This window comes from Silurus meridionalis, chromosome 5, assembly GCF_014805685.1.
Source record: "Silurus meridionalis isolate SWU-2019-XX chromosome 5, ASM1480568v1, whole genome shotgun sequence".
NCBI lineage: Eukaryota > Metazoa > Chordata > Actinopteri > Siluriformes > Siluridae > Silurus > Silurus meridionalis.
Window position 1 is genome coordinate 4594772 of NC_060888.1, and position 26640 is coordinate 4621411.

Here is a 26640-nt window from a genome sequence, read left to right on the forward strand (position 1 = left end):
TTGTCCTGCCTTACCCTTTCGTCCCGTCATTGTTACATTTCCTGATTGTGGCCAGATGTTCTGTGTTAACTCCTGGATTCATTTGTATGTTTAAAACTTTGTGTCCATTTCCTGGTTTGGACTGTCCTCCAAGCTGCCACTCCTGAACCCTTAAACAAGGCCTATGACCCCATAGCTGCTCACTTGTATAAATGAGAACAACACAAGTCACTCTGTATTAGGGTTGCAAAATCCCTGGAATTTTCAAGACTGGAAACTATCAATGGGAATTTGCGAATATATAGGAATTAATGGGAATAAACTGGGAATTTATGTACATCATCTTATGATCTAATAAAATGTATATATTTATGTTTGCATATGATACAGTTTATAATAATTTCCCAAAATTTTGAATAAATTTCCATTAATTCATGCTTTCCAACTTTCCCAAATTCCCCGATGAAGTTCCCATAGTAAGTTTCTGGAAATTTCCCTGCAATTTTCCACCTCCTTCTCAACCCTACTCTGTAAAAAGTCGTCTGTCGAATGCCATTAATGTTAATTGTTCTGTCTGGTTTTTTTTGTTTTTACTGTTGCCATGGACACGAATATTAGATTTTCCTCCTTAAAAAACAACCCACTAAGTGTACACACACATACGTTCTGTCTCTATCGTCTTTATCATGACTTGATTCGTATGATATTATAGGAATTTCCATGAATTTTGCATAAATTACATACCTTCAGTGTTCAGGGATTTGATGGTTACTCTCTTCCTTAAGCCGTCTTTATTCAGAATCTTCTCGAAAAGGAAACCCTGCACTGTGGGTTTGTATATAAAATATTGACGAATTCCATCAGTGCACCAATCCTTTTGGGTGCTACATGGTGAGGGTACTGGGGAGGAATGGATTTATGTTTGATTTTTTAGAAATTAATTCTGCACTCTCATATATCTTTTACATAAAACAAGCAGGTATTATGCAAAATTTATTAGGTTCCCTATAATAGCATGAAAAAATGTTTTACTTTGCTAATAGCACGGCAATTCACCAATTCTACCAGAAAAAAAAAAACAGGACATAACATCCCACAGAAGTAAGTACAACCGTCTCACATTTCACTAACCATTTTAGTATTATTTAGAATTTTTTCCTGCGTCATTCCCTCCTGCCGTTTATTTACTTTCCGGCCCTTTAAAATGTTACGGCTAAAAATGCGATTTTGAAGACCTCTGTTTTCAGTCCACACTGCGATGCAAAAACTGCTTTTTTTACACATATCCGCTTTAGACAGCTTTTTCAAAAAGCTACGTTTTTGGTGAATGAAAACGCCACCTAAGAGTCGATGGATGTTCAAAACCGTCGAGAAAAATATGCGTTTTCAAACTAAAACATATTAATGTGGACATGGCCTGAGAACCTGCAAAGCAAAAAGTTACAATTTTACCTCTGGCTGACTGGAGACTCCTTCCAAAAAAGGTCAATTACACATTTCCTAACAAATAAATGTTTAAGATGCTTTGTTGTTATTAATAAATTGTTATTGTCTGCCATACAAGTAACACAAATTTCACAGATTTTGACATACAGCTGGCCTGACTGTCAAAGCTACAGTTCTAGCAATGGAAAGTCACATAGATCAAGTATACAGATGCTTGAAAACAGTTTCTCTTGTTTAGTCAGTAAAGATTAGAGAATGCTTTTTTTTTTTAATAGAACTGACTCATCGCCCTTGAGAGCGTCGTGATGGAACGCTTGTTCACCAACTTCCCACTGAGATGTACTCCTGGATAAAAACCATGCAACCTCCTACACTATTTATTCAGTTATAAAAAAGGTTTTAGTGTAAGGTATTGATGTAACATTTTTCCAATTTGACCCCTTCTTTTACCTGTCCCAAATCCTATTCACATTTTCAAGTAACCCCTGTGTCCACTCTGTCCACCTCGCATTTCTCTTCTCTTTATCCTTTCAGCATTTGGTTCAAATTCTTTTACCATTCAATCTTATGTACAGAAACATTTATTGTCAGAGTTTGTAAGTTAGGAGAGGATTGAATTAAGTAACATGGTATTGAAACATGTGGTTCTGAGACTGTATGGTGTTTACAACAGTACAGTAAAGAAACATGAGGTCCTGGGAACTTGGGACCTTTTCAAGAAACTTTACATGAGCAAACACAGGCCAGCAGGGACATGTAATTAATATTCTAGAACATTTTAATGAGGGAACATAGGACTATAGGGGGATGTGGTGTGAACCTGTTGCTAGATGCACTGTGTGGAGGTAAGGGGGGGTGGAAGTTTGTGAATGGAGGGTGGAGCAGGGAGAACACCTGTACCTGCCTGTGCTTACATACCGTGTATTTATATCAGGGATGGTTAAATTCACAGATTTGCATCAGTGCATCGATTTAAAACAATGTGTCGGATACAAGTTGTTATTTAGAAAGTGACCAACAATTTGTGATCAATCTATGTACATTCATTTCTCCTCGCTAAACACGACGGAGACGGAGACGTGTCCTGAGAGTTACATAGAATACAGATTAACATGGCAGAGGTAGAGCTGCATCCTAGATACAGAACAGAAAAAGAGCAATCTTTTTTTTTTTATCTTGCACTTCAAAGGTGCGTTTGTGAAAAGGAGCCATGCGTTAGAAGTCAGAAGGCACTTAATTAAATTGATGATTTGCTGTCTGTCTGAACCCAAGCAATAAAAGTGAAGTATCGGTAACATATTGAACTGCGTAACATCACAACTTTTTCCATCGCTTCGTTTTGCAATGGGAATCGTGCATATACTCTGGTAACACTGGTTCTGTGAAATACAGACACAGAGCCCATACCTTATTCTTCAATGTAAATGACATACAAGACTTCTGCCTTCTTCCTCACTCAGACTGACAGATAATATCATCCCTCCTTATTTATTAGGACTGACAGATGCAGCTGGGATTCATCTTACACTCCTACTAATCACCAATGTGTCCTGTCAGTTCAGCGTAACGTTAACGACAAGTGTATAATAATACAACAATAATAAATTGAATTGCATTCAAACCTCATGGAGTCATTATTGTTTAATGAGCAATTCTTTTTTTTTCCTTCACTATATCTCTCCCTTATTTTTTTTCTCTCTCTGCGTTCTGGTAGCAGCAGCATTACTGGAAGATGCCATCCTGCTGGGAAGATTGGGGGGTTGAGTGAAAGGACGGATAAGTGTGATTGTGAAAGCATGTGACCGAAATAGGACTAGGTCGCAGTAATAAAACGCAGTGAAGACGCTGAAACACAGTGCAGCCGCTGTGGATTAATTGAAAAGTTGTCATGCTGGTATAAAAAGTGCTTTGATCAGAAAGGTTTGGAAGAGGAGCAGACAGCGTCACGGTGCTTGATTAAGCCTAACGCTGATCCTCGGGGCTTAGTGAAACAAACATAGCAGAGGTGTCGCATGTTCTCCGGCAGGTACCCACCCCCTACACGCACCTGTCAAGTCACTCGCAAGTCACTGTGAAGGAAGTGCTCGGGATTTTATATATATATATATATATATATATATATATATATATATATATATATATATATATAAATATAAATATATATATATATATATACTGTGTAAATATAAATACATTTTTATCTGTTCTAAATGTACCTTAAATTAATACTTTTTCAAGTTTTTCCTACTTTAATCAAAATGGGCGTGGCCAAATATGGATGCTTTATGCAAATATATGTTTATTATTAGCAAAAGCAAACAACAGAGCATGAAGACAAACTGTTCTTGTAAATGTTTTAAAGTAATTGTGGCGTTATTTTCAGTCTCTCTGAAAAAATACAGTAGCATCAGATGAACCAATTAAATATATAAGGCTAGATGTGTATATATAAATATATATGTAAATTTGTATATTTGCATATCATGCCAGCACACGACTGCAAACCTGTGATTTGCCTCGACCAATCAGAATGTGCAATTTAAACGCACTGTGTATTTTTGTATACTTGTATTCTTGAGACGAGCTTGTCAGCATCTTCACTGATATGTGGAAACAGCTTTCCATTTTTTGTGTACTGTCTCCTGAAATTTCCTTGATTTATAGATCATAATGCCATATGCTTGCTTTTCCTTATCAAAAACATTTCTCAACAATCCATTTTTCCTGTAACAGCCTTTAGAATCACATCAACATTTTTTCCCCTCACGCAGAATGATGTAAACATGGTGCAATCCCTTGTTGCAAGATTGCTCTCGTTGCCTTGCGTTTAGCTCAGTAAAGACTGAGGAAGTGTGGCAGTGGATTAACATTTGATGTTTTAGCTGATGTTAATTGAGTCATTAGTCATTTCTTTGGGGTTATTTTAAAACTATGAACGTTTGTTTTAATGGATTTTTCTCCCTAAAATGCAGGCATGTGTAGTTATGATGAATAAAATGCCCAATTGGTTGAAAGCAAAGCCTCAAGGGACCACCCTCTTTCTTTTTCCATCCATGCTGAAGTTGAATAAAGAACTGTGCATCACCGAAAGAGAATGGAAGAGTAGGAGTACATGACATGTGGCTGTCAGAATTGCACTTGCTAGCAGTGTTGCGCATTAGCATTTTTCCTCCCGCAGCACTGCAGTCTTGAAAAAACAGAAAAAAGTCCTGCAATGCAGTAAGTCTGAAGGAAACTGCTGCTTGAACAGCATCTCTTTGTTTTTTGTGCATCTTCCTCTGGCTAACTATTGCCTTTTTTGTTGACAAAAGTGTCACATTTCTGTGCACATGGGGCAGTCCTTTCAAGCAGGAGTTTAGGACTCTCAAAAATGTATTGAGAATAATGTAAGCACAGGCGCTAATAAAAATCTAATTAAGTCTGTATTGCTTGTTCATCATGCTATTTTTCTGTGTAGGCTTGAGACAGCTTTTTCCAGACTGCCACACAGTTATCGCCTTCAGCATGGCCATTATTTATATCTCTGTCAGGCAGATTGGTTTAGAAGTACTTTACACATGCACTATTAAAAAGAATCATTATGGCAGCAGATGCACAGATGGTAAACAATGATCTCTATTCATCATCTCAGTTTGCATGGATCACATGAACTGCATTGTACAATATGGAATCACTGAGATTCCAATAAGCTTATAACGACTTTCTTATGAAGTCTGACTAATCTCATCCATTCCTTTAAACAGTTTCCCCAATCATATCCACTTCCCCAAGAACGTTTGGTCAGTTGTATCTGCTCTAACATGAGGTTAAAGCAATTTTTTGTTCGGTTCCACAAAAATGTTCTTCTATACCTTCTAACCCTCTTCAAGATATTAAAGACTTGCCCAGAAGTCTTGGAGGGTTAGGTTTAGCCGATTGACGTTTGCAACCACCACCTCAGAATCCACATATATTCCTCCTAAAGCTGTTCACCAGATTTCAGAATCTTTACCATACAGTGGGCGAAATATTTATTTGATCCCCTGCTGATTTGGTGAGTTTACCCCTAACAAAGAAATTAACAGTCTAGAATTATTTTAGGTTTATTTTAACAGAGAGAGAAAACAAACATTAAAGAAAGATTCTAATTTCATTTGTATTGGATTTAATCCCCTACTAACCAGCAAGAAGTCTGACTCCCACACACCCAAATTAATCCTGTCCCTTTTGGAAAGAACTTAGGTATATAAAAGACACCCATCACAGAATCAACCTCTTTCATTCAAACTTCTCCACCACCATGGGCAAGATCAAAGAGCTGTCAAAGGACGTCAGGGACAAGATTGTAGACCTGCACAAGGCCTTACAGAATATTTGTCTACTCCCACCAGCCTCCGCAGAAAGTTTGACAGTCTATTCTGCAGAAGTTTGGCCAAGCTATCTGCTTCCTGAGAAAGTTTGTCCAAACACATCCACTCCACAGACATTTTGCCAAACCTCAAGCTGCTGCAGGAAGCTTGACCAGACCTGCCTGCTCCCACAGAAGGTTTAGCTAATCATGTTTAGCGCAAGAATTCCACCAATGCCATCCACTCCCTCAGGAGGTTTGCCCCATCACACCTGCTACTGCAGGGGGGGTTCACAAATTCCATCTACTTCCATGGCTAGTTTGACTAAATGTATATTCTCCTGTAGAAATTCAATTTGCTTTTGCCAGACCTCTCCTGTGCATGGCTGTAGGAAGTTTGACCGATCCCATCTGCTCCTTCAGAATGTTTGACCAATCCCACAGAAAGTGTGAAGAGAAAGTTTCACTGATTACTTCTGGGCTCAAAGAACTTTAGAAACTTCTCCTCAATATTTGCTAATGCATTTAATTGCCATTATTCCTTAAAACACAGTGCAAAATTTGTATTGAGCCTCCTTCCCTCCACCTTTCAGAATAAATATAAAGCACTTAAAACAAATATAATTTCTAAACGTTTTATTTATACATAACCTGTTTTCAGTACTCTTCTTGCAAACAAAACACTTTTACACTATTGACCACTGAAAATGTAGAATTTTCCAAATACAAGTATATCCTGCGGCTTCACGCGGCTTCTGCAGTGTGTTGAATCTGTCTTAAAACAGTCACAAAGCCTCTTGTCTGTATTCGGGGAAGATGCTCTGTGACTCCTCTATGCATAAAAAAAACAATGTTCTCTCCTGTCACTGCAGATCTCGTCATCCGAGTGGCAAAGGACAAGTTCGGAGCCATCAAGTCTGACTACCAGAAGGTAAGTGTGTGTGCTGTACAGGTAGTTGAGGACACTGAGGAGACATTGTCTTATTCGTTGCAATTCTTCAGCAGGCCATTAATTGATAGTGATCTCCAAAGTGAGTGTCTTTCACCCCTGTTATACCAGCTGTTCTGCTTTTGCGGCAGTATGCCCAAGAAGGAGCTGTTAGTTCTTTAAATTAGTTCATGTACTAAGCAGCCTCCTTTTGAAGACAGGATGTGGGAATGTAAGAGGTGTTGCAGCGGCTCCTCGTTACAAAATAAACAGCGTATCCTGTCTGTACACCTCCATTTTGTCACATTCGGTCTTAACAAGCTGCAAAAGGTCCCCTCTGTAAACATGTTCACTCATATTCGGTTATCGAACCCATTGCCTTGACACACTTAAGAATGGGGAGGTCTACTGTACATATTTTTGATTCGATTAGCTTGTATTTAGAACAAATTATTAGTGCATATCTGAACAATATTACACCTTGTTCCTGGTTCTTAAGTGCTCTGTTTGCCTGTTATCTGCCTGTTGCTTTTTCTGACCATCTTTTGTGCTTTTTTTCCCCTGTCCCTTTTTGCTTTTTTCTGCATGCTTCTCATCATCTGGCTATCCCCAGCCAGAGAACATTGTTCTGACACTGCAGGTAAAGTGTGCACTGAGCCAGCACCCTTATCATCCTTCAGTTGTCCTTTATCCTCCTGCACTCTTATGATACAATACCAACTTTTTTTCTTCTTCTTCAATCTACACCACCTCTAGGACACATATTTTCTTCATTAAGGTCTTTGGTATTTGTATCTACTGACTATGCTCTGTGTCACAAATGTGGTGATGTCTAGATAGCTGTGTAAATAACCTTGTCCTACTTCTTCTAGAAATACATTGACCGTGCTCTAACAGCTGTAGAAAGTCATGTGTGCCCTCTTCCAATTATACTCTTAACTACCGCTGGCCACTCACACTTATAAATATATGGAAATATGACCATCACACCAATATGTGCTTTTAAATATACAGTGAGGAAAAGAAGTATTTGAACACCCTGCTATTTTGCAAGTTCTCCCACTTAGAAATCATGGAGGGGTCTGACATTGTCATCGTAGGTGCATGTCCACTGTGAGAGACATAATCTAAAAAAAAAAAATCCGGAAATCACAATATATGATTTCAGCTGTATATCAAATTGAAATAGAATCAATCAAATTACTGCAATACACTTTTTATTATATGGATTAAATTGAGTATTCGATTGAATAGGTGCAAATTAAAAAATTCAATAAAATTAGATAAATGGATAAATTATAGTTTACATTTGTCCGACCCAATTCAGGTAATACAGAAGTGTGTATAATGTGTGTTTTTTTGCATTGAATATAAAATTTTCTAAAGATGTGTTCTACTTAACTGTTCTACTTATTTTAGTATAATTTAACAAATGTCTGCATTGAAGAAACACACAAAAATAGTTTTTTGTAATTTATTCCTTCAATTTATTTATTCCTAATATTATTCATTCCTTTTGTCCTTCACTCATTCATTCACTCCCTCGATATGCAGAATTGTCAGGAATTTCTCCTTTTAAGAGAAAGACTTGAAGCTGGAGAATCCATATCGCTAGTCGTTGACAATGACAGGAAGTGATAGCAATTTCACGCATGCGCAGAACAAATCGTATTTGTGGTACGGATCAAGTGGCCACCAAAACGGTTCGGTACCGTTGGTTCCCAGTGAAGGGAAATCTTAATGTAGCAGCATATAAAGAGGCCTAGACAATTGTATGCTTTGTAACATATTGGTCATGGTGGTCAGGTGACCACGATGCTTAATCATGAAATTTTGGCTAGGCTTGCTACGACTTCTACTATTCCAACTTGACGCAAAGAATCTTTGCCTAGATGTTCCCCAAAGATATTATGCAGAAATTCCTACCAAGCACTCTCACTTTTTTATTTTCCCTTTTGCTCCCATAAGAACAGATAAATTATTTACCCTGATAGGAAAAAAAAAGCAGTTAATGAAGAAGAATGAAATAAGCTAAGAGTCACACAAGCAAGGTTGATAAATGACCGTCTCCCACATAAAAGTAAACCCCTTAATGTGGATCCTGTGGGATCCCAGACCTAATACACGCTCCCAATTACTTACAGTTACTGAGGATAAGTTTGGTTTATGTCATAGTGAAGGCCATAACTAGGCCATTCTTGTCCCTGCTACCAGATTTATTTCTTTAAATGACTCCTCTGATTGTTTTATAACAAGTACATTTGTATCTTTTATAGGGAAACTGTCCAACCAATTGTTTTTAAATTTATTTTTTTTGTTTTTACAAGAGAAATTGCTTCATTAGCGGTCACAATAGCAATGTGGTAGATCTACTCATACCATTTGCGAACATTTCAGTGACCTGTAATGACAGGAAAATGTTTTGCACCTATAAATCATTGTCATTAGTATTAGCCGAAACTTTCTCTTGCATGTAAGTACAACCCTCATTCCCAAAAAGACGGGACGCTGTGTAAAATGTTAATCTAAAAAAAAAAAACCTGCAATGATTTGAGAATCTTATAAATCTATACTATATTATTATTATTATTATTATTATTATTATTATTATTGCTCACTTCAAAAGCATTCATCTCTAATGATATGGGGTGTAATAGTGTCTGTTGAATGGGCAGCTTGCACCATTAATGCTGAAACATATGCTCAGGCATATGCTCCCATCCAGACAAGAAAGGGCTTGCATATTTCAGCAGAACAATGCTAAACATACTGCATCTATGTCAGCAGCATGGCTTGGCTTTCACCAATTAAAAATATTTGGCACAAATATTTGAAACGAAAAATACACCAAAGAAGACCCAGGACTGTTAAGCAGTTTGAATCCTACAGTATATCAGGCAAGAATGGGACAACATTCCTCTCCCAAAACTCATGCAACTATTTTCCTCAGTTCTCAAAAGAAGTTATGCTGCACCGTGGTAAACATGGGCCTGTCTCAAGTTCTTTAAGATGTTTTGCAGTCATTCATTTCAAAATGATTATTAGTTTTTTTTTATTGTGAATAAAATATGGGTCTATGAGATTTGCAAATCATTGCATTCTGTTTTTATCTACATTTTACACAGCATCCGAACTTTTTTGCAATTGGGGTTGTACAGTATATAATACCCTTTCATAGCACAAACATGCAGGGGTTCCCTTACCCATAAAGTCACCAAATGGTCAGATAATTACTGATATCACGTGTGCGATTTCCATTCTTTAAACCTTTTGTGAGAAGAACGTATTTTCTATTTATATTTTCTATATATCTAAACTCAACCGAAGTAATAGCCCCCAAAAAAGTCCACCTGACCTATTTTGTTTCGGGGAATTTCAGAGGTAATGGCGCAAACGGTGCATTCTATAATCCCAGCCAGTTATCCTCAGAGCTAGACTCGAGCCTGGTCATGCTGATGAGAACTGTGGTCAGTGACCTGACCTGGACCCTGTTCTCAGAAACGTTGAAGGATAGTCAACGTACTTTATTTCAAGACATCCACTCTCATTCACGCTACATTAAAGTGATGCATGTCTGTGAGTCTGAGAGTTTAAAACATCCGCTTGCGCTCAATTCATTTACTCCAAATGCTCAGCTTCCTGATCTCACCTTGGCCTGAGAGCAATGAACATTTTATGGGAATGCGAAACTAGATTAAAGCCAGACAGACATTGTGAGACCAAGGAACCTGGAGTCTGGAGCCTGGAAAGCTTCCAGTAGCTCAGTCATGCTGTATGGCTATGCAGCTAGCTCTTAGATTTAAATGTGATTAATTATCACATCACCATGACAGGTTACATGGTGAGGAAATTCCTTTTTTCAGCTGCTGATATTTTTGTTTTTGTAATAAAGGTGTGTTTTGAATGAGTTTAGTTTTTAAACTGGGATGACTGGAGATGAACTGGATCTTTAATAATTCAATAAGACAGTACTGTAAATCAGACATTCTTTATGAGACTGTTAAAACGTGAGATGCCTTTTTGTTGAGTGTAATGTTACCTGTTATAAGCCACTTCCTTTTCCTGTTCCTAGAACTAGCTCAAACCCTAAGAGACTTGAAGGTTTGAACAACTGTATTGATGGCTACTGTGGCTGGCACTAATGTTTAATTAATGCAATGTAATTAAGGTACATCTTTTTATTTATTTTTTTATTCTATGTGAGACAAACAAATTCTGTTGTGTATTATATGATCCGCATGTTCGATTTGGCACATTCTATTGTGTATACAATTCTTAAACCACAATACAAGTTTCAATCCCATGTTTTGTTGGTGACTCCAAATTGGGATTTTTGCCCTAACAGACCAATACAGTAAGAGGTTTATTTTCAGGTCACCCTCAGCCATCTTTACATCGGTCAACTCCTAAAAGTCCCAAATGTCTTTAGTGACTCACACATCTCCTGATTATTTACAAAGAATGTATTCTAGAGGTCGACCGATTTGTCGGTTTTGCTGATTGATCAGCACCGATAGTTGATTACTGGAACTATCGGCTGTCAGCAAAAATACATAGCGATAGTTTTTCCGGGTTTTTTTTTACAATATGATATTGGCTACTAGAGGAGAATCATTGACGTGTGCTGTTTGCTTGAAGTGTTTTTTTGTATTCATTTTGGATGTAAATGTATTTATCTATTTGGATTGTTACTTTTTGTTTCAGTTTAAATGCATGTCTTTATTTAACTTTATATGTATTAATATTATTAATATATTCATATTTATTTGATTTATTATAAATTTTTTTATTTTTTTTTATTTTGTATTAAGTTTATTATTAAATCAGTTTGGTTGTTTTTTTTTTTTTAAATCCAGTATCTATTTTAAAAACTATTGCTTGATTAATGATGATTGATTGATTGATTAAACTGTCAGTTTCGATAAAATCGATTATCGGTCGACCTCTAATTTATTTATATATATATATATATATATATATATATATATATATATATATATATATATATATATATATATAAAACACATGGTATATATAATATATCTGCACATGGTCATTACCTAGCCATGACCACCAAGTCAGCCTGGTGTGTAAAGTGGATCGTTATATTGCGCAGGTGATTTACTATGAGCTGGGCTTTGTGGTGTGTGCGGTCGTGGGGATTCTCTTCATCGTGCTCGTGCCCCTGGTCGGACTGCTCTTCTGCATGTGTCGCTGCTGCGATAACTGCGGAGGAGAGATGCACCAGAGACAAAAGAAAAATGCAGACTGCCAGAGAGGACTGCTCACCACGCTCCTGCTTACCACCACCTTTATTATCACGTAAGTGTTAAGTGTGTGCGTGAGTACATACGATTATTTTTGCAGCGATACACTACTGAGCAACTGTAAACTCTGAACGCCAGTTCAAATCATGTCTTGTATTGTATATCTTAATTACAGTATACAGTAGGGCCAAATGTCACCTTATAAATTTCATTGGTTAAATATTATGCTGATAGAGAGAATGAGAATAAGAATAAGGTCTGGAGAGTGAATGTGAATTTTTGGAACTGTATTGTTAGCAAACTTTATGCTGTAGTTTATGCTACAGGTAGGCTAGGGTACCAAAACCTGGTAACAAGTGCACTGTTTAGAAAAGCTTGTGTTGTTCAAGAAATGTTTAACTTAAGCAATTTTCTCTATCACTTCGTATTAATTAATGTTAGATTTAATGAAAAGAAGAGGGTAAAAAAGAATATTAGATCAGCATTAAATATCGATCATCAACTGCCCTCAGAAAAATCCATATCAGTTGAACTCCATTAACGAGGTCGGACACTTCTATCAAGTATAATACAGTTCATTCAATAGGTGTTTAGTGGTATTGAGGTCAACATTTGTGTAGAGGTTTTTCCACTGGAGCCCACTTCTCTCACACGGTACCATTAACAAGTTGGAACAAATTTGTACCTCTTATCTCCAGTCAAAGGTAATTGTAAAACTACAGCATACAAAGACGACATGTACAATTGTGCACCTTCCAACTTGGCAACCGTTTTAAGGAAGATTGACTTATTGATATGATGCTCAGGTGTCAACCTACTTTGGTTGTATAGTGTCTGGAAGGGCTATCGTTATTCACTCGTATTTGCTTTGTTTGTATTATCATCAGTTTCTTTACAGTGCTCCTGTAACAAAGTAAATTTTGTACTCATATCAAACACCTACTTTTTCCTACACACCCATGCATCTAGCTACCTAGTTTCACCTTCTTCTTACGTTTGAAGCAGGACAATTTCCCCCTAAAAACAACTATACAAATACCCACCTACCCATCCACCTACTGTATTTACTGAATCACCTACATACTGAATACCTACCTGCCTACTTCCTTACCCACGTACCTACCTAAAATAGCTTACTGGCCATGCACACACACTTTTATGACCTTTATATCTAATGACTACAAAATTGTGCACCCAAAAAATGTTTTCACACAATATGGAAAGTAAGCATCAGCATCAGGTCCAAATTTTATATGTATATATAATGCTTACTTTCCATATTGTGAGGCTCTCTGCTTTTGATGGTTCCTTTTTCAAGGGGAATTGTACATGTACTGTGGTGTAAACTAAAATAAATTGTGAATTACTGGTCATAAATGTTTTATTAACTACTTTTAATGAATAATACAATAATTAAATAGTTATTCACACATTTGTATGTAATTTATTAGTACAAACTCTTTTTTTTTCTTTCAATGTTACTCCGAACTTTTGAGCCACTCGCGGCTTCTCGCTAACCCTAACCCCGACCCCTAATGGGAGTAGCCTAAAGAAGAAGACAACTCTTAGTCCAGTTCCAAATGAAAACTATCAAGGTTGCGAGTTTCAAAGTTGCGAGTATCGAGGTTCCACTGTATACAGTACATAATTCTGCTAATTAGTTTTGGTGCAAAAACGTTTGTGTTGGTTTGATGACTTTTTGATGTTAAAACAAGACATTTCTAAATTTTTTAACTAGATAACTAAAGGTATCTATTTATGGCTAGAACTAGTCATGCAGAATCTTCCTTACTTTTATATAAAATTTTACTTGTGAACAAAAAAGGGGTTGGGTTTAGTTTTTTTTCTCAGTCCACATTTTCTATTCCTTTTTTTTTTTTACTTTTATTTTTATTGAAAACAAACAACAAAAGGTCATCATGGCCATTACAAAGTCAAGACGAAATTTTCATACATTCTTTAAAATACAGTTTCACGCTGATCCTCAATGGTATGTGTACACAATCTATTTATCCCCAATTATTTCCAAGTCTGTAAATGTAATATAGTCAAAAGAAATCCATATAGTATATTTCATTTACAATTCCCAAACATTGGTCCCTCATCGAATGATCAACCTGGAACCATTTGGGTGTTATGGCTTTCCGACGGCTTGTTCAAAGTATTTTGAATAAGTATTTATTGCTATCTAAGACTTATTTAGGTATTATTTCTAGGTACAATGTAAAAAAAAAAATAATCCAACCCCACTCCTAATATTTATCCAATTTCAGCTGCCACTTCTTATCAGTAAGGTTGTATTTTTTATTTTTCAAGGTTAAGGCAAGTGCTCATGTTTAGAGGTAGTGGACATCTTTACTAAAATCTGGCAACCTTATATGTGTTGGTTATTTAAATAAACTGGCCCAAAAAATCTACTTGATCCACTTAATTCCAGCTATAAATTAGTACATTTTATTATTTTAATAAACTAAATGTGGTCCAGGATGACTGATTTATGTTTGTCTTGCTATTCACTATGAATTCTCAAAGAGGTTTAGCTTTAAATTACATTAGCATTAAATGTTAATTTCTCCACCTTTTTGAACTACAATCGTCAGTTATTTGCTACAGCAACAAGCACACATCCATGCTCTGGCATGAGTTGTCCATCCAGCTTCATGGTGCTCCAGCGGAACTGAAGATTGAGAAAACCATTTCTAAAGATTCCACATTTTTAGAATATCAACAGACACACAGAGGCTCCGAGGGTATACAACTGAACTCGATGTGATTTAAGGTTTAATTCGTTTGCTTCTTTTTAGTGATTCCATAGCTGAGACTTGGCTGCCTGGAGATCAGGGGCTCAGTTGCCTCACATACCGTACATATTAAATCTCCAGGGCCAGGAGGCACCACGACACACGAGGTCTAATGAAGCTATTTACAGTGACACGGACAGAGAGGCAACTCTGAGTGGGTAAAATTAAAGCCGGGGGGACTCAACAACAGTGAAAGAATGTACCTGCTGGTCTTTCAGTAGCTGCATTGAAAATGCAATAGCGAGACCACGACGAAGCTCAAAAGGCCATTGTTAAAAGAGCAGTCCATTTAGACAGTTGTGGATGATATCCAAGAATAAGATCACTCGCAGATACAGTATGCAGGCTCTCGAAAGGTGCTTTAGAGAGTTTCAACTGTAAGTGTGTTGCTGGAATAGCTGAACAAAGCTCATCATTCTTAGTGTCTGTCTATAGTTTCTTTCAGTTCCAATGTCCCTTCTTCTGGCATGTGCCCTTAAACCATATTGGCAGCAGTGACAGCTGTAAAACTGTTCCTTACAAAGAAAAAAAAAATAGGAACCGGTTAAATAAATCAAGATGTGACCCAATTAGCACACAGACATGACTGCTTGTTACATTCATCCAAGACAAAACGACCATTTCTCAAGCATGCTGTGACACGTCTGAGCAGCAGCGAGATGGCGTGACACCCAGGCACGGCGAGACTGCTTTTATTTCGCGTTTTAGCATTTGTTTTATTTTAACCCATTTGACTTCAAATACAAGATATCAGGACCCTGACAACATTATACATGGTTCTGTCAGTAATGATATTTTTGAAATTGCATTTTACATGGTGGAAATATGAAGTGGTATTAAAAAGTTTTAAAACTCTCTGTTTACAAGCAAGTACTTTGCACATTTACAGAATATCCCCTTCAAAATAGTCCCCTTGCACAGCGGGGATGTTGTCCGACGATCATCATGCACAAGTTGCTGAATGGTTTCTACATTTTTGGGGGTTGAGCTTGTTGAAAGTCTTCCTGATCTCTTGTAGTCTTACAGTGATGTTCTTTTGCTCTTAAAAGCACGCGTGCCACTCAAAACATCTCGAACGACTCGTTGCAGCATCGACGTATGTCAAACGTATGTCATGTCATGTCAAACGTCTCTGAGGCGGATTTGCCCAGTTTCATGCAGAATTTCACGTTTTCTTTTGTTCTAACTTGCTGTCCATTAGGAAATCGCAGACGTAGTAACTTGCATGATCAGAATTGATACCACCTCATAACGTTGGCCTCTCCCACAAGTTATACAAGTCTATTCTAGCTCTTAGTTAGCACTTAGTGTGAAACTCTAATGCTATAAGAAGTAGTGGAATAACTGTATGCCCAGAATGTTGTGTCCTTATTGTTTAAATGAGGAAGAAGCTGAATAGATAAAAGAAATGATTGTCCTACACTATAGTTCCCACCTTGCCATGGCCTACTTTCTTTCTTCACACAAGGGCAAGGCTGCTGAGGTAATTTGTAAACTCCAGGAACAATAATGCTAATGGGATCACCAAAAAAAAAGCCTTTGCTGCTTTCGAATTTAATATTTTAATTAAGACCAATCAAATAAATGACAGTAAGGTTCATTCCAGCAAACAAATTTAAAATAAAAACTTAGAGATGACAGACTATTTCTTGTATCGCTTTACATCAGGGGTCCCCAAACTTTTTTTTTTTTTTTTTTTTTGTGAGGGCCACATAATTTTTCTTTCTTTAATGGGGGTCCAGGTCGGTCTATAACAGAAAATGACATGGGCTGGAGTGACGACTAGTATTACTGTGGAGATTTTATTATGATTTTAAATGTATTTCTTATGCCTCCTAATAAGCTTATTACATGGGTCTTGAACCAGGGGCCTGTTCAAACAAATAAACATCAAACATTTAATTTAAAGAATATTATAATTATTACTAGGACATAAACGATGCCTTGAGTTACTCAAATAATTCAAATACAGAAAAGTTAATTTAGTCTACTTAACTACACACAGGGCATTGTGTTTTTCCACGGACCATTATTAATGACGCACCACCCGCTAAACTCTGAATTGCTCTAGGATCTAATTTATAAATGTTCTAATAAACTTAGAGTGGATGTTTATGTAAATGTATAATAGTCTACCTGAAAATAGAGAATCTGTTGTACAGATTTGCAGTAAAATCAAAAGAAAGGGCCTCATTTGAGATCTTTTGCTAAATACCGAACACAGCATGAAGGTTAGGTGTAGAGCAGTGGTGCTTTCGAAACAGCCCACGCCTCCTGATAACACTGTCTCACTCTTCACCTGCTGCGCATCTCCATATCCCCTCACAGTGACCGTCTTTGTCTTGATCCGACTCCTGGCTGTTTGCACCGATCGCATTTCGACTCTGCGGCTCAGGCCAGGTGGAAGCCAGAGAGCAGATTTGGATCTGGAGAGGTTGTTGTGTGAAACCAGACCCAGTTGGTCAGTCGTTGTTTATCAAGGGGTTTAATGGGGTTCTTACCCCCACCCAGAGCTGGAACAGACCCCAGCGAGGCAGTAAAAAAAAGTCGCAGGAACGCAGCGGGGATACAGCAGGGCATTGTGCAAGCGAAACGCGAGCCTCATGCCCACCAATCACACCACCACATTTTCCCGTGCAACGGACCAAGCCGCAGCTTAATCAAGTCAAAACTTTTGCAGCTTTATTTTAGAAAAATGAAGAGGCATCTGTCGCATCCTAGGGAGAGATGACACCGAGGCGTGCGAGCATAAATCACAAAGAACACAGAAACTTACATTTAATGATGCTTGTGATTTAACTTCTACATTTTTCCTCAAGTTTCTAACAAATGTTTAACCATTATTCCATTTTCATAAAAAAAATCTTATATCCAGGGTAATTTTGATCCAAAAGTAACCGTTGCAAAAAAACAACAAAAATCAGGGCAGGAATTATTTTTATCTAATTGTATACAGTCCAGTTTTTACCATGTGGCTCATTTTCTATCCCATAGCCTCAATTCTGTGAGGTAAAAACAGCTTGCTTTTTCCAATAAAAAGCCATTATTTACCAACATGTCTTAATTTTACTGCTAGATAGATTGCAAGCTTGTTTTTATCATACAAATTTGAAAATAGATTGATAAACAGTATCTAAAATGTACCATGGGTCGGTGCCAAATTCGTTATTTCGACAGAGTAGTACATTTACATTTACATTTGTGGCATTTAGCAGACGTGTCCAGAGCGATGTACAAAAGTGCTTTGAGTCTCTAACAATGAATTAATCTACACTGGTACGAAGATTACACACTTAATATAAATCAGACTACAATTCTGTTTATTTTTAATAAACTTTTTATTTTTTTTAACAAAACAAACTTGGAAAGCGCTAATTTAAGTGTTTCAGGAAGAGGAAGGTCTACACTCATCGCTTAAATATAGCCAAAACTCCGCTGTACGGACATCATGGAAAGGTTCATTCCACCATCTCGGTGCCAGAACTGAGAAGAGCCTTGAAGTATTTTTACCTCTCATTCTGAGAGAAGGTGGTACCAGTCGGGCAGTGCTGGAGGATCTCAGACAGTGTGGTGTAGTGTAAGGTGTGATGAGGTCTCTGAGGTAAGATGGCGTTGGTCCATTTTTGGCCTTGTAGGCAAACATCAGTGTTTTGAATCTGATACGTGCAGCTGCTGGAAGCCAGTGAAGGGAGCAGCGGTGGGGTCGTGCGAGAGAACTTGGGCAGATTGAACCTGGAAAGGGATGACCCTATAGCATAAAAGCCAAAGTCTAAAGTGATGGGCGTTCAATTTTCCATGCTTGAACACACATTGTCTTCCCCCCAGGCAGCACACTTAGCGTGTACAATTTTTGATCGGACGTGTTTTCAGATAAAATTAGCTAATGTCTACAAATTACAAATATTTCTGCTCTTGCCCTGGGAACATTGTTGTAATAAGGTGTCGTGTCTTGTTTACACATTCATTTCAGAACCATCACGTCTGGGTGGTGGGGTATTTTCAAAATGACTGCAGGCGAAAAATGTATCACGAGTTTCTTCGCTTGATTTGTGCAGCGAGTGGGTGTATTTTTTTATATGCATGGCGGCTCTTCTATATAATTGTCTAAGGGACTCGCATTATCTTCATTTCCACTTTGTTCTTTCTGTAACTCTGTTTCTGACCCAGCTGGTCTAAACAGATTTACTGAACTATTTACTGAAAAGGAAGGAGAGCAAACGTTAAGGGGGAGGGAGGGAGAATAACAAAGCCTCTTTGTTGCTAGGACTTCAGTCGCCTCAGCTAGCATTTTCAATGTCCAGAGGGAGGATGGGGCAACAGGAGTCACCTTCTCTAAACTTTGAAACCATTTTCTTGTCCAGCTTTTCTGTGTCGTGTCTCAGGGAACAACAATTCATACTAATACTTGTATGTACTGTGAAACGTATTATATTGGAGCTATATACTGTAGGTGGCAGTGTGGTGGGAAAAACCTATTTTGGAGTCACCATGGCTACTGTTTTTGGCCAATAATATGTCTGAGAAAACACAAATGTATTCAACTAAAGGAATAGTTTTTTATTTCACCTACTTTCTGACCCATGACTTGCTATCCAGGTGAGATTTTCTCACCTGCTGAAAATCTTGATCGCTTTGATTACAATTGTTGAATAGATTGATATTAAGGCTGATCAGATTATTTACTAATCACTTACTGGCTGTCATAATGGCCCTACAACGTCAAATCACCAAAACAGAGAAGAAAGCTTACACACAAATGTTTAACACCGTCTAGGTATTTCATTTCATGGCTGGAATAGAAATCGATATAAGACATTTCTAATCAGTTTATAAACATGAATTCTGTTAAAAGATTAGTCAGGAATATTGTTGCGAAGGGACGGAAAATTTACATTACATTTTTTACAAACTTTGCATGTAAATTTTGGAAATATTCCATAAACTTTATTTCAATTAAATAGAAATTTGTAGAAATGTATATAAACTGTATCTTATACAAACATAATTATAAGAGTTTTGTTTGGTAAAAAAAATTAATTTATTATTTTTTTTAGCTACATTTATTTTCCTTGTTATATGCTAACCTGCGATTTTGTAAATTCCCAGTTTATTAATTACCATGGAAAGTTTCCGGTCTTGAAAATTCTTGGAATTTTGCATCTCTAGTCAGGACACTGTTTGGTTTCTGTATGTAGAGTATCATGATGGGAAAGGGGAGGAGCCTATTCTTGGGAAAATGGTTCACATCTCTGCACAATTTGGTACAGATATAAAACAGACAGCACAACTAAAGATTTTTGAAAGTAAACACGGTTTACAGGTGATAATATTAATTATTAATAGTTAAATGTTCTCACATAAAATTCACCTCACAAATTAATGTAAGAAACATTTGTCTGGCTTTTGGTTTTAAAAGATATTTAAAAAATAGCATTAATATCATAATATTTTGTTTAAATAATCGCCTGAATGTCACACTTTCTCGTTGATGTTAGCATAAAAAGAGATCAGAACAGTGACAGCAGGAGGCTAATGAGCAACTTTTGCCTCGGTCAAAGATGAAAACGGGGCGACTTTCACATATTTCAATGTTATTTAACATTTTTTCTGTGGAAGGCATCTGATTTTGCACCACTCTGCAAAATTTCCCAAAATATGTAGCTGTGCTTCATACCTTCATACTTGAACCGCCTGCTGCTATCTGTTTCAATGTTCGATGAATTAAAGCTGCTTGAAATAAATCAGCCGTAAATACTTGATCATTTGCCTCTTAATCCGAATAACAATGTTGTTTTTGCTCCAGATGATGGTTCCTTTTTGGATTTCTGCATTATTCTACAACATTGTGTTCATAGTTTATTGATGTTATAAGCTGATATACTATATCTTGTGCATTATTATAGCTATACTATAATTTTAGTTGAATCTGCATCAATAATCTGTATATAAAAATAATGTGTATTCTTAAGATTATTTAAGATTTCTGTATGAATGATGTAATGCATATAGAAATCTGGTTCCCACTGTTTGTATGTGACTGCTGCCATCTACTGACGTGCTCTTTCCTAATGTTTTGCCTTCATGGTTCTTTTTCTTATCTGTTTCCAGCGCTGGGGTCCTGTGTGCATATGCAGCCAATCAGAACCTGAGTTCTCAGTTAAAGACCATGAAGAGGCTCGTCAACAGTAATATTCGAGACTTGTACACCTTTGCCAATAACACACCAACGGTAAGAAATTAGAGATTATAGATTGATTGATGGATGCAGAGAAGAATGGATGGGTGGGTGGATGAAGAGGTAGACAGAAACATGGCCAGATGAATGACTGCTGTTGAAGGTTTAATCGATATGATCATAAATAGTCCACCCACTAAAAATCCAGTTTAATTGTATTCATTATGATTACAGATTATAATTTGGTCTTGATCTTTTTCCAGCAAATCGATCACCTGATATCTCAATATGGAACCGCTAAGAACCAAGTGCTCTGTGATCTGGACAGTAAGTATGCAATGTCAGTTGTAGTGTGTTGTCTAAAATGTGTTTTCACTGCATGTAAACTGTGTGTGTGTGTGTGTGTGTGTGTGTGTGTGTGTGTGTGTAGATGTAGGTCAGTTGTTGGGTGGAAGGATACATGAAGAGCTGGGAAAAGTTGTGCTGCCTGCCCTGGATGAGGCACAGAACATGGCTGGAGGTAAAACATCGAAAGTTCTATTCAATTTGGCTTTTTCTCTCACCCTCCCTCTCCCTCCTCTCTCTCTCTCTCTCTCTCTCTCTCTCTCTCTCTCTCTCTCTCTCTCTCAGGTTCCCACGAGGAATATATTCAAATATATATATATATATATATATATATATATATATATATATATATATATATATATATATATATATATATATAAGATATAATATATATATCTTTTTGCCTGTTCTGTCTCCAGGAAGATGCAGCTCTACCTCTGCCATGTTAATCTGTATTCTATGTGACTCTCAGAACAAGCCTCGGTCTCTGTAGTGCAGTTATGCTGAGAGAACGCACTTGAGAAACAGTTTAGCGAGTAGAAATTACTTATATTTACATATATTTACATATTGTACAGCGCGTCTACTAATATTATAATCTTAATAAATCTGTTTTTACCGGCACAAATATGTTTAAAAATGTTCACTTTTATGTTGATGCACCGATGCGAATCGCTGAATGTTGCCATCTTTAATATATAATATTGATTATGTCATTATCATTGTCATATATATCAGTAAAAAGTAAAAGAACCACCAAAGGTAACCATGACAAATAAAACTATATCTAAAAAAGATGCATTTGTGTGTATAAATCAGTGATTAAGGACACTAAAGAAGCTCTAGAGAATGTGACCGTGACGTTGGCGGTTCTTCAAGAGGGTACGGTGCAGCTGGAATCCAACCTGAGCCGAGTGCGAATGGACATCTCGAATGCCCTGGACGACCCCGCGTGCGCCGATTCGCTGTCACCCATAGTTCATATCTGCGTCAACATCCTCAGCTCGCTCAGCCAACTGGAGATCAGCGCTAACTACTCAGCGGTGAGGTTTCAGTCAGAGGTCGACTGATAGCGGATTTTTCGATGCCGATAGCTAGGTTGAATTGTACTTGCCGATAATCGATTAATCAAATGAATATTACAAATATTCCATTTGTAATATTAAATTAAGTAAATACTTTTATTGTTTGTTTATTTGTTTATACATTTGTACTATATTTTGAAATAAGCCGACCTTCTCTGCCACTTCCGCGCAGGCGCAACCCGGAAAAACTATCCACAATCGGTATCGATTTTTTCCAATATTTTCAGCAATCAACTATTAGTGCCGGATAAAAACTGATGAATCAGTGGACCTCTAGTTTCAGTTTCACTTTGTGATCTATGAAATATGATCTTATGATCATAATTGCTAGGATACTCAACAGTATGTTTGGAAACCGTAATATTTTAAGAAAATACAAAAAGACAACAAGCAATTGTATAATATTAGAGCTAATTATATATAAAATCCTGAATTAGAATTTGTGTGTTTCAGCTGCCTGGTGTGAGTGAGCAGTTGGCCAAAGTGAACGACGTTTTGAAGACTGACCTCGCCCAGATAGTTCACCAGGTACTTCAGTATAATAATGGTGTCGGAGTTTTGTTGTTGTGCATGATGAAAAAAAATTTATTATGAAACATAATGCAAACACAGTTAGTTATAAAGACTGGAACAAATTTATAACTACACCAGTGCACTGATCTGTAAAATAAAGTCCAATGGTCTGTTTGAAAATGTAGTCAAATTTAGGAGCTTTTTTTTTTTTTTTAGATTCTAATAAAAAGTCTATGAAATAGACCAGGTAATAAAAATAGAGCAAAAAATAAAAAATCACGATCACAAATCAAGGAAAAATACAATCTGAGGAAATTTATTTGATGAAAAGAATAACGTAATCATAAAAGATATTATTAGAATAACATGTTCATCAATTGAACTCATACATTTACAGTAAATCACTTTTCCACAGTGATATTTTCCCAAGTCGTTTACACTTAGACGAAAACCTTTTAGTTTTCCTATTAGTCCTATAAGCTGTCATCATTAAATACAATTATTTATACAGTAATACCCCTCTTTACCGCTGTTCGAATCTCACGTCCCCGGTTTATCGTGGAATTGCATTTTCCACATAACTCATTAGTTTGTCTGATTTTCACGGTTTCTCGCGGATAAGACGATAGACTAAAAAACTTATAGGGAATTGTTTTTATGGAGTTTTATGTTGAAATAATGAAATTTATTAATAAAAAAAATTAATAATTATAGTTTTTATTTTTTTTACGTTGTCTGTCACAAGTTTGGAAACACCTAGTTTTTATGGTTTTTGAGACACATTTATTTTCCTTTTCTTTATATGCAACAAAATTCAGAAACTCACAAAAATTGGACACTGGAAGAAAGTTGACATTTTTGGCCCTAACAGGAAAATGTATGAAAAAGTTTTGGGGTTGTTTCAGAGCAGGGAACATTGGAGAACCAACATGGCCACCATTCTATTCTTCAACACCATGCAGTTCCGATTGGAACCGACGTCACCATACAACAAGACAATTATCCGAAAAATAAGTCCAAGCTCTGAAAGTGTTATTTAAAGAGCAAACAGTCATCTGGAGTGTTATCTATCATGACGTCCAGTCACCGCATCTAAATCCTATCGAACTGCTCTGGGATAAACTGGATCACAAGGTCAGAAAGAAATCTCCAGTGAAGAACTAGTGAAGAACGCTTCATGGCAAGTTTTACAAGAGGCATGGCAAAGTATGAATGTTTGGAGACGAGAATGTGTAAAGCTGCTCTTCATGTTAATGGAGGATTTTTCAATGAAAATAAAGAGAAACATCTGTAAATGTATACACTATATTGCCAAAGGTTTGCGGACACCTGGTGTTAAGTATGGTATGTGCTTTTTATAATTCCCTACACTCTTCTGGGAAGATGTTCAACTTGTCTTGATTAAAGGATTAGGTGTTTCCAAACTTTCAATAGGCAGAATTAGAAAAAAAATTATAAATTAATTTATATAAATTATTATTATTATTGTTTTTCTCATAAAATCTTCTGATATAATTATGCAGAATTTATTTATAGTTTATTATCAAAGGTTTATTCTATACATTTTTTTTTTTTCGTTTGTTTGTTTCTAGTTTATTGTTCAGAAGTTTTATTATATGGCATTGAAATCTTTTTTCCTCATCCAACAAGGGGTTCTTAGCCTTCAATGACACCCCAAACATGGTGACAGACCAGACCAGAAATGTGGCTGAAGGTAAGTTTTTTTTTTTTTTTTTATAAGTAAATACCCCCACGGCGCCCCAGATAATCAGTGTGTCACTTCTATCATGTGATATTTGAGCTGTCTTTTTTTTTCTTCTCACCGATTTTAGGAGTCCGAGGTTTGTTGGACGGCATTGGGAACAACATCACCAGATTTTCGAAGCTGTTTCCGGTGCAGACTACTGTAAACAACGTGACCAATATCATCAGCCACACACACTCTCAAATCGAGGATCTTTACCCGGAGATCGACAAAATGGACTTCTACAGGTACCTTATCCGTGACAGATGCACACGTCCCAGTTGCAGCAATGTGAGATGGGAACACAAAATAAATAGCGTTTTAAATAATTAGACTTGGAAAATTACACAGTATAGACAAAAGTATTGGGACACCTGACTGTTCCAGGCATATTTGTTTCTTCCCCAAACTGTTACCACAATGCTGGAGGCACACAATTGGATAGGATGTCTCTGGACTCTTACTGAACCACAGGCCTCCTCACCTCATGTACATCAGAACCTGACTTTACTAACACTCTTATTGGCTGAAGGAGCAAAAATCCAAAATCTAGTGGAACATCTTGTGGAGGTTCTAATATCAGCAGATGGGGACTAAATGTGGAAAGGGATGTTCAAAAAGCAAATACTAAACTTATGGACAGATGTCCACAAACTGTTGTCCATATAGTTTATCTATTAATTAAATTGTAAATGCCGTTGGACCATGGAGCATAAGGTCATGAGTTCCAATTCCAGAACCTCCAGCTACCACTGCTGGGTCCTTGACCCTCACCTGCTCAGTTGTAACTCTCTCTGGATAAGGGCGTCTGCCAAATGCCATAAATGTAATGTAAATGTGTGTGTATTTTTGTTATATTTTATTTAAAAAAAAAGATTGCATCAACATCATCATGGCGTTGTTTTACCTTTTTTCTTTTTTTAAATCTAATAAAATATTTGATTGTTTATAAAATATTGCAGGTGGATCAGCTGTATCACACTGTGCTGCATGGTGGCGCTTATCGTTGTCTTCAACTTCCTGGGTCTTCTGTGTGGAATCCTGGGATTTGACAGACATGCCTCTCCGACTAGCCGTGGCTGTGTGTCGAACACAGGAGGAAACCTGCTGATGGCGTAAGTGAGGCATTACTGGATGCAAAAATGTGCCATTTTGCCTTCTGTGGTAGAAAATGTTATTTCAAGTTACTTATAAGAGAACACTCCTTAATTAAACATGGCTTGTTGTACTGTATGTTGTGCTTCAAATTCCTCAGTACAGAGAACTGAGTATGATCAGACTTTCTTTACACTTTGACTTTGTCTTGCTCATTATCTCTGCCCTGATTGCAGATTAATCCACACCGAAAGTTGATTGCTGGAACTATCAGCTATCTCCAAAATCAATATTGATAGTTTTTCCAGGTTGCGTTACATGTTTTTTTTTTTTTTTACTGTTTTTTTATTTATTTATTTATTTTTTAATTCATTTTGGACTTATTAGGAGTGGGACTTCAGTTTAAATGCATATTTTTTTATTCAACTCAGTATTTATTAGTGTAATTTATATATTTGTTTTTGTTTCATTTAGTAAATTTTTATGATTCAGTACTTTTTTTGTATAGTTCAGTTTAGTATTTATTTAGTATATACGTTGAGTGGTATGTTTGTTTGTTTTTTGTTTTTTCAGTATCATTTGAAAAAAAACTATCGGTTGTTTAATCGGTTACCGGCAGGTACAATCCAACCTAGCTATCGGTATCAGTAAAATCCTATATCAATCGAACTCTATTAAATCATATATAATATTTAGAAGTAATTTTTCTTCACATTTTGAAGAAAAACAACTCTTACATTCAGAAAATCATTTTATCCCTATATGCATTGTGTTTCTTTTAGTGGTGTGGGCTTCAGCTTCATGTTCTCCTGGGTTCTCATGGCAGTGGTGACAGCGACGTTTGTGCTAGGGGGGAATGTCGAGAAGCTGGTCTGTGAACCTTTCCACTCCAGAGAGCTGTTCAAGGCAAGACTGCATACACCTACAGCCTAGCA

General features: G+C 36.8%; 1 protein-coding gene across 12 annotated transcripts in view; it reads left to right on the forward strand.

Annotated features, from left to right (window-relative positions):
- The window catches only part of prom1a (prominin 1a), a 61748-nt gene that overhangs the window by 17442 nt on the left and 17666 nt on the right, over positions 1 to 26640 (forward strand). For 8 of the 12 annotated variants that reach the window (XR_006925805.1, XR_006925806.1, XR_006925809.1 and 5 more), the window contains exons 2-13: positions 6625 to 6683; positions 7294 to 7320; positions 11797 to 12002; positions 20857 to 20977; positions 21187 to 21250; positions 21354 to 21443; positions 22088 to 22311; positions 22807 to 22881; positions 24517 to 24580; positions 24699 to 24858; positions 25573 to 25725; positions 26488 to 26611. Coding sequence is in view for 4 of the 12 variants with exons in the window: in XM_046849264.1 (XP_046705220.1) it covers positions 6625 to 6683; positions 7294 to 7320; positions 11797 to 12002; positions 20857 to 20977; positions 21187 to 21250; positions 21354 to 21443; positions 22088 to 22311; positions 22807 to 22881; positions 24517 to 24580; positions 24699 to 24858; positions 25573 to 25725; positions 26488 to 26611 (1367 nt within the window). In the remaining 8 variants the exon portion in view is untranslated. The remainder of the gene's footprint in view (positions 1 to 6624; positions 6684 to 7293; positions 7321 to 11796; positions 12003 to 20856; positions 20978 to 21186; positions 21251 to 21353; positions 21444 to 22087; positions 22312 to 22806; positions 22882 to 24516; positions 24581 to 24698; positions 24859 to 25572; positions 25726 to 26487; positions 26612 to 26640) is intronic. The other 4 variants (XR_006925807.1, XR_006925808.1, XR_006925811.1 and 1 more) reach the window with 1 other exon arrangement.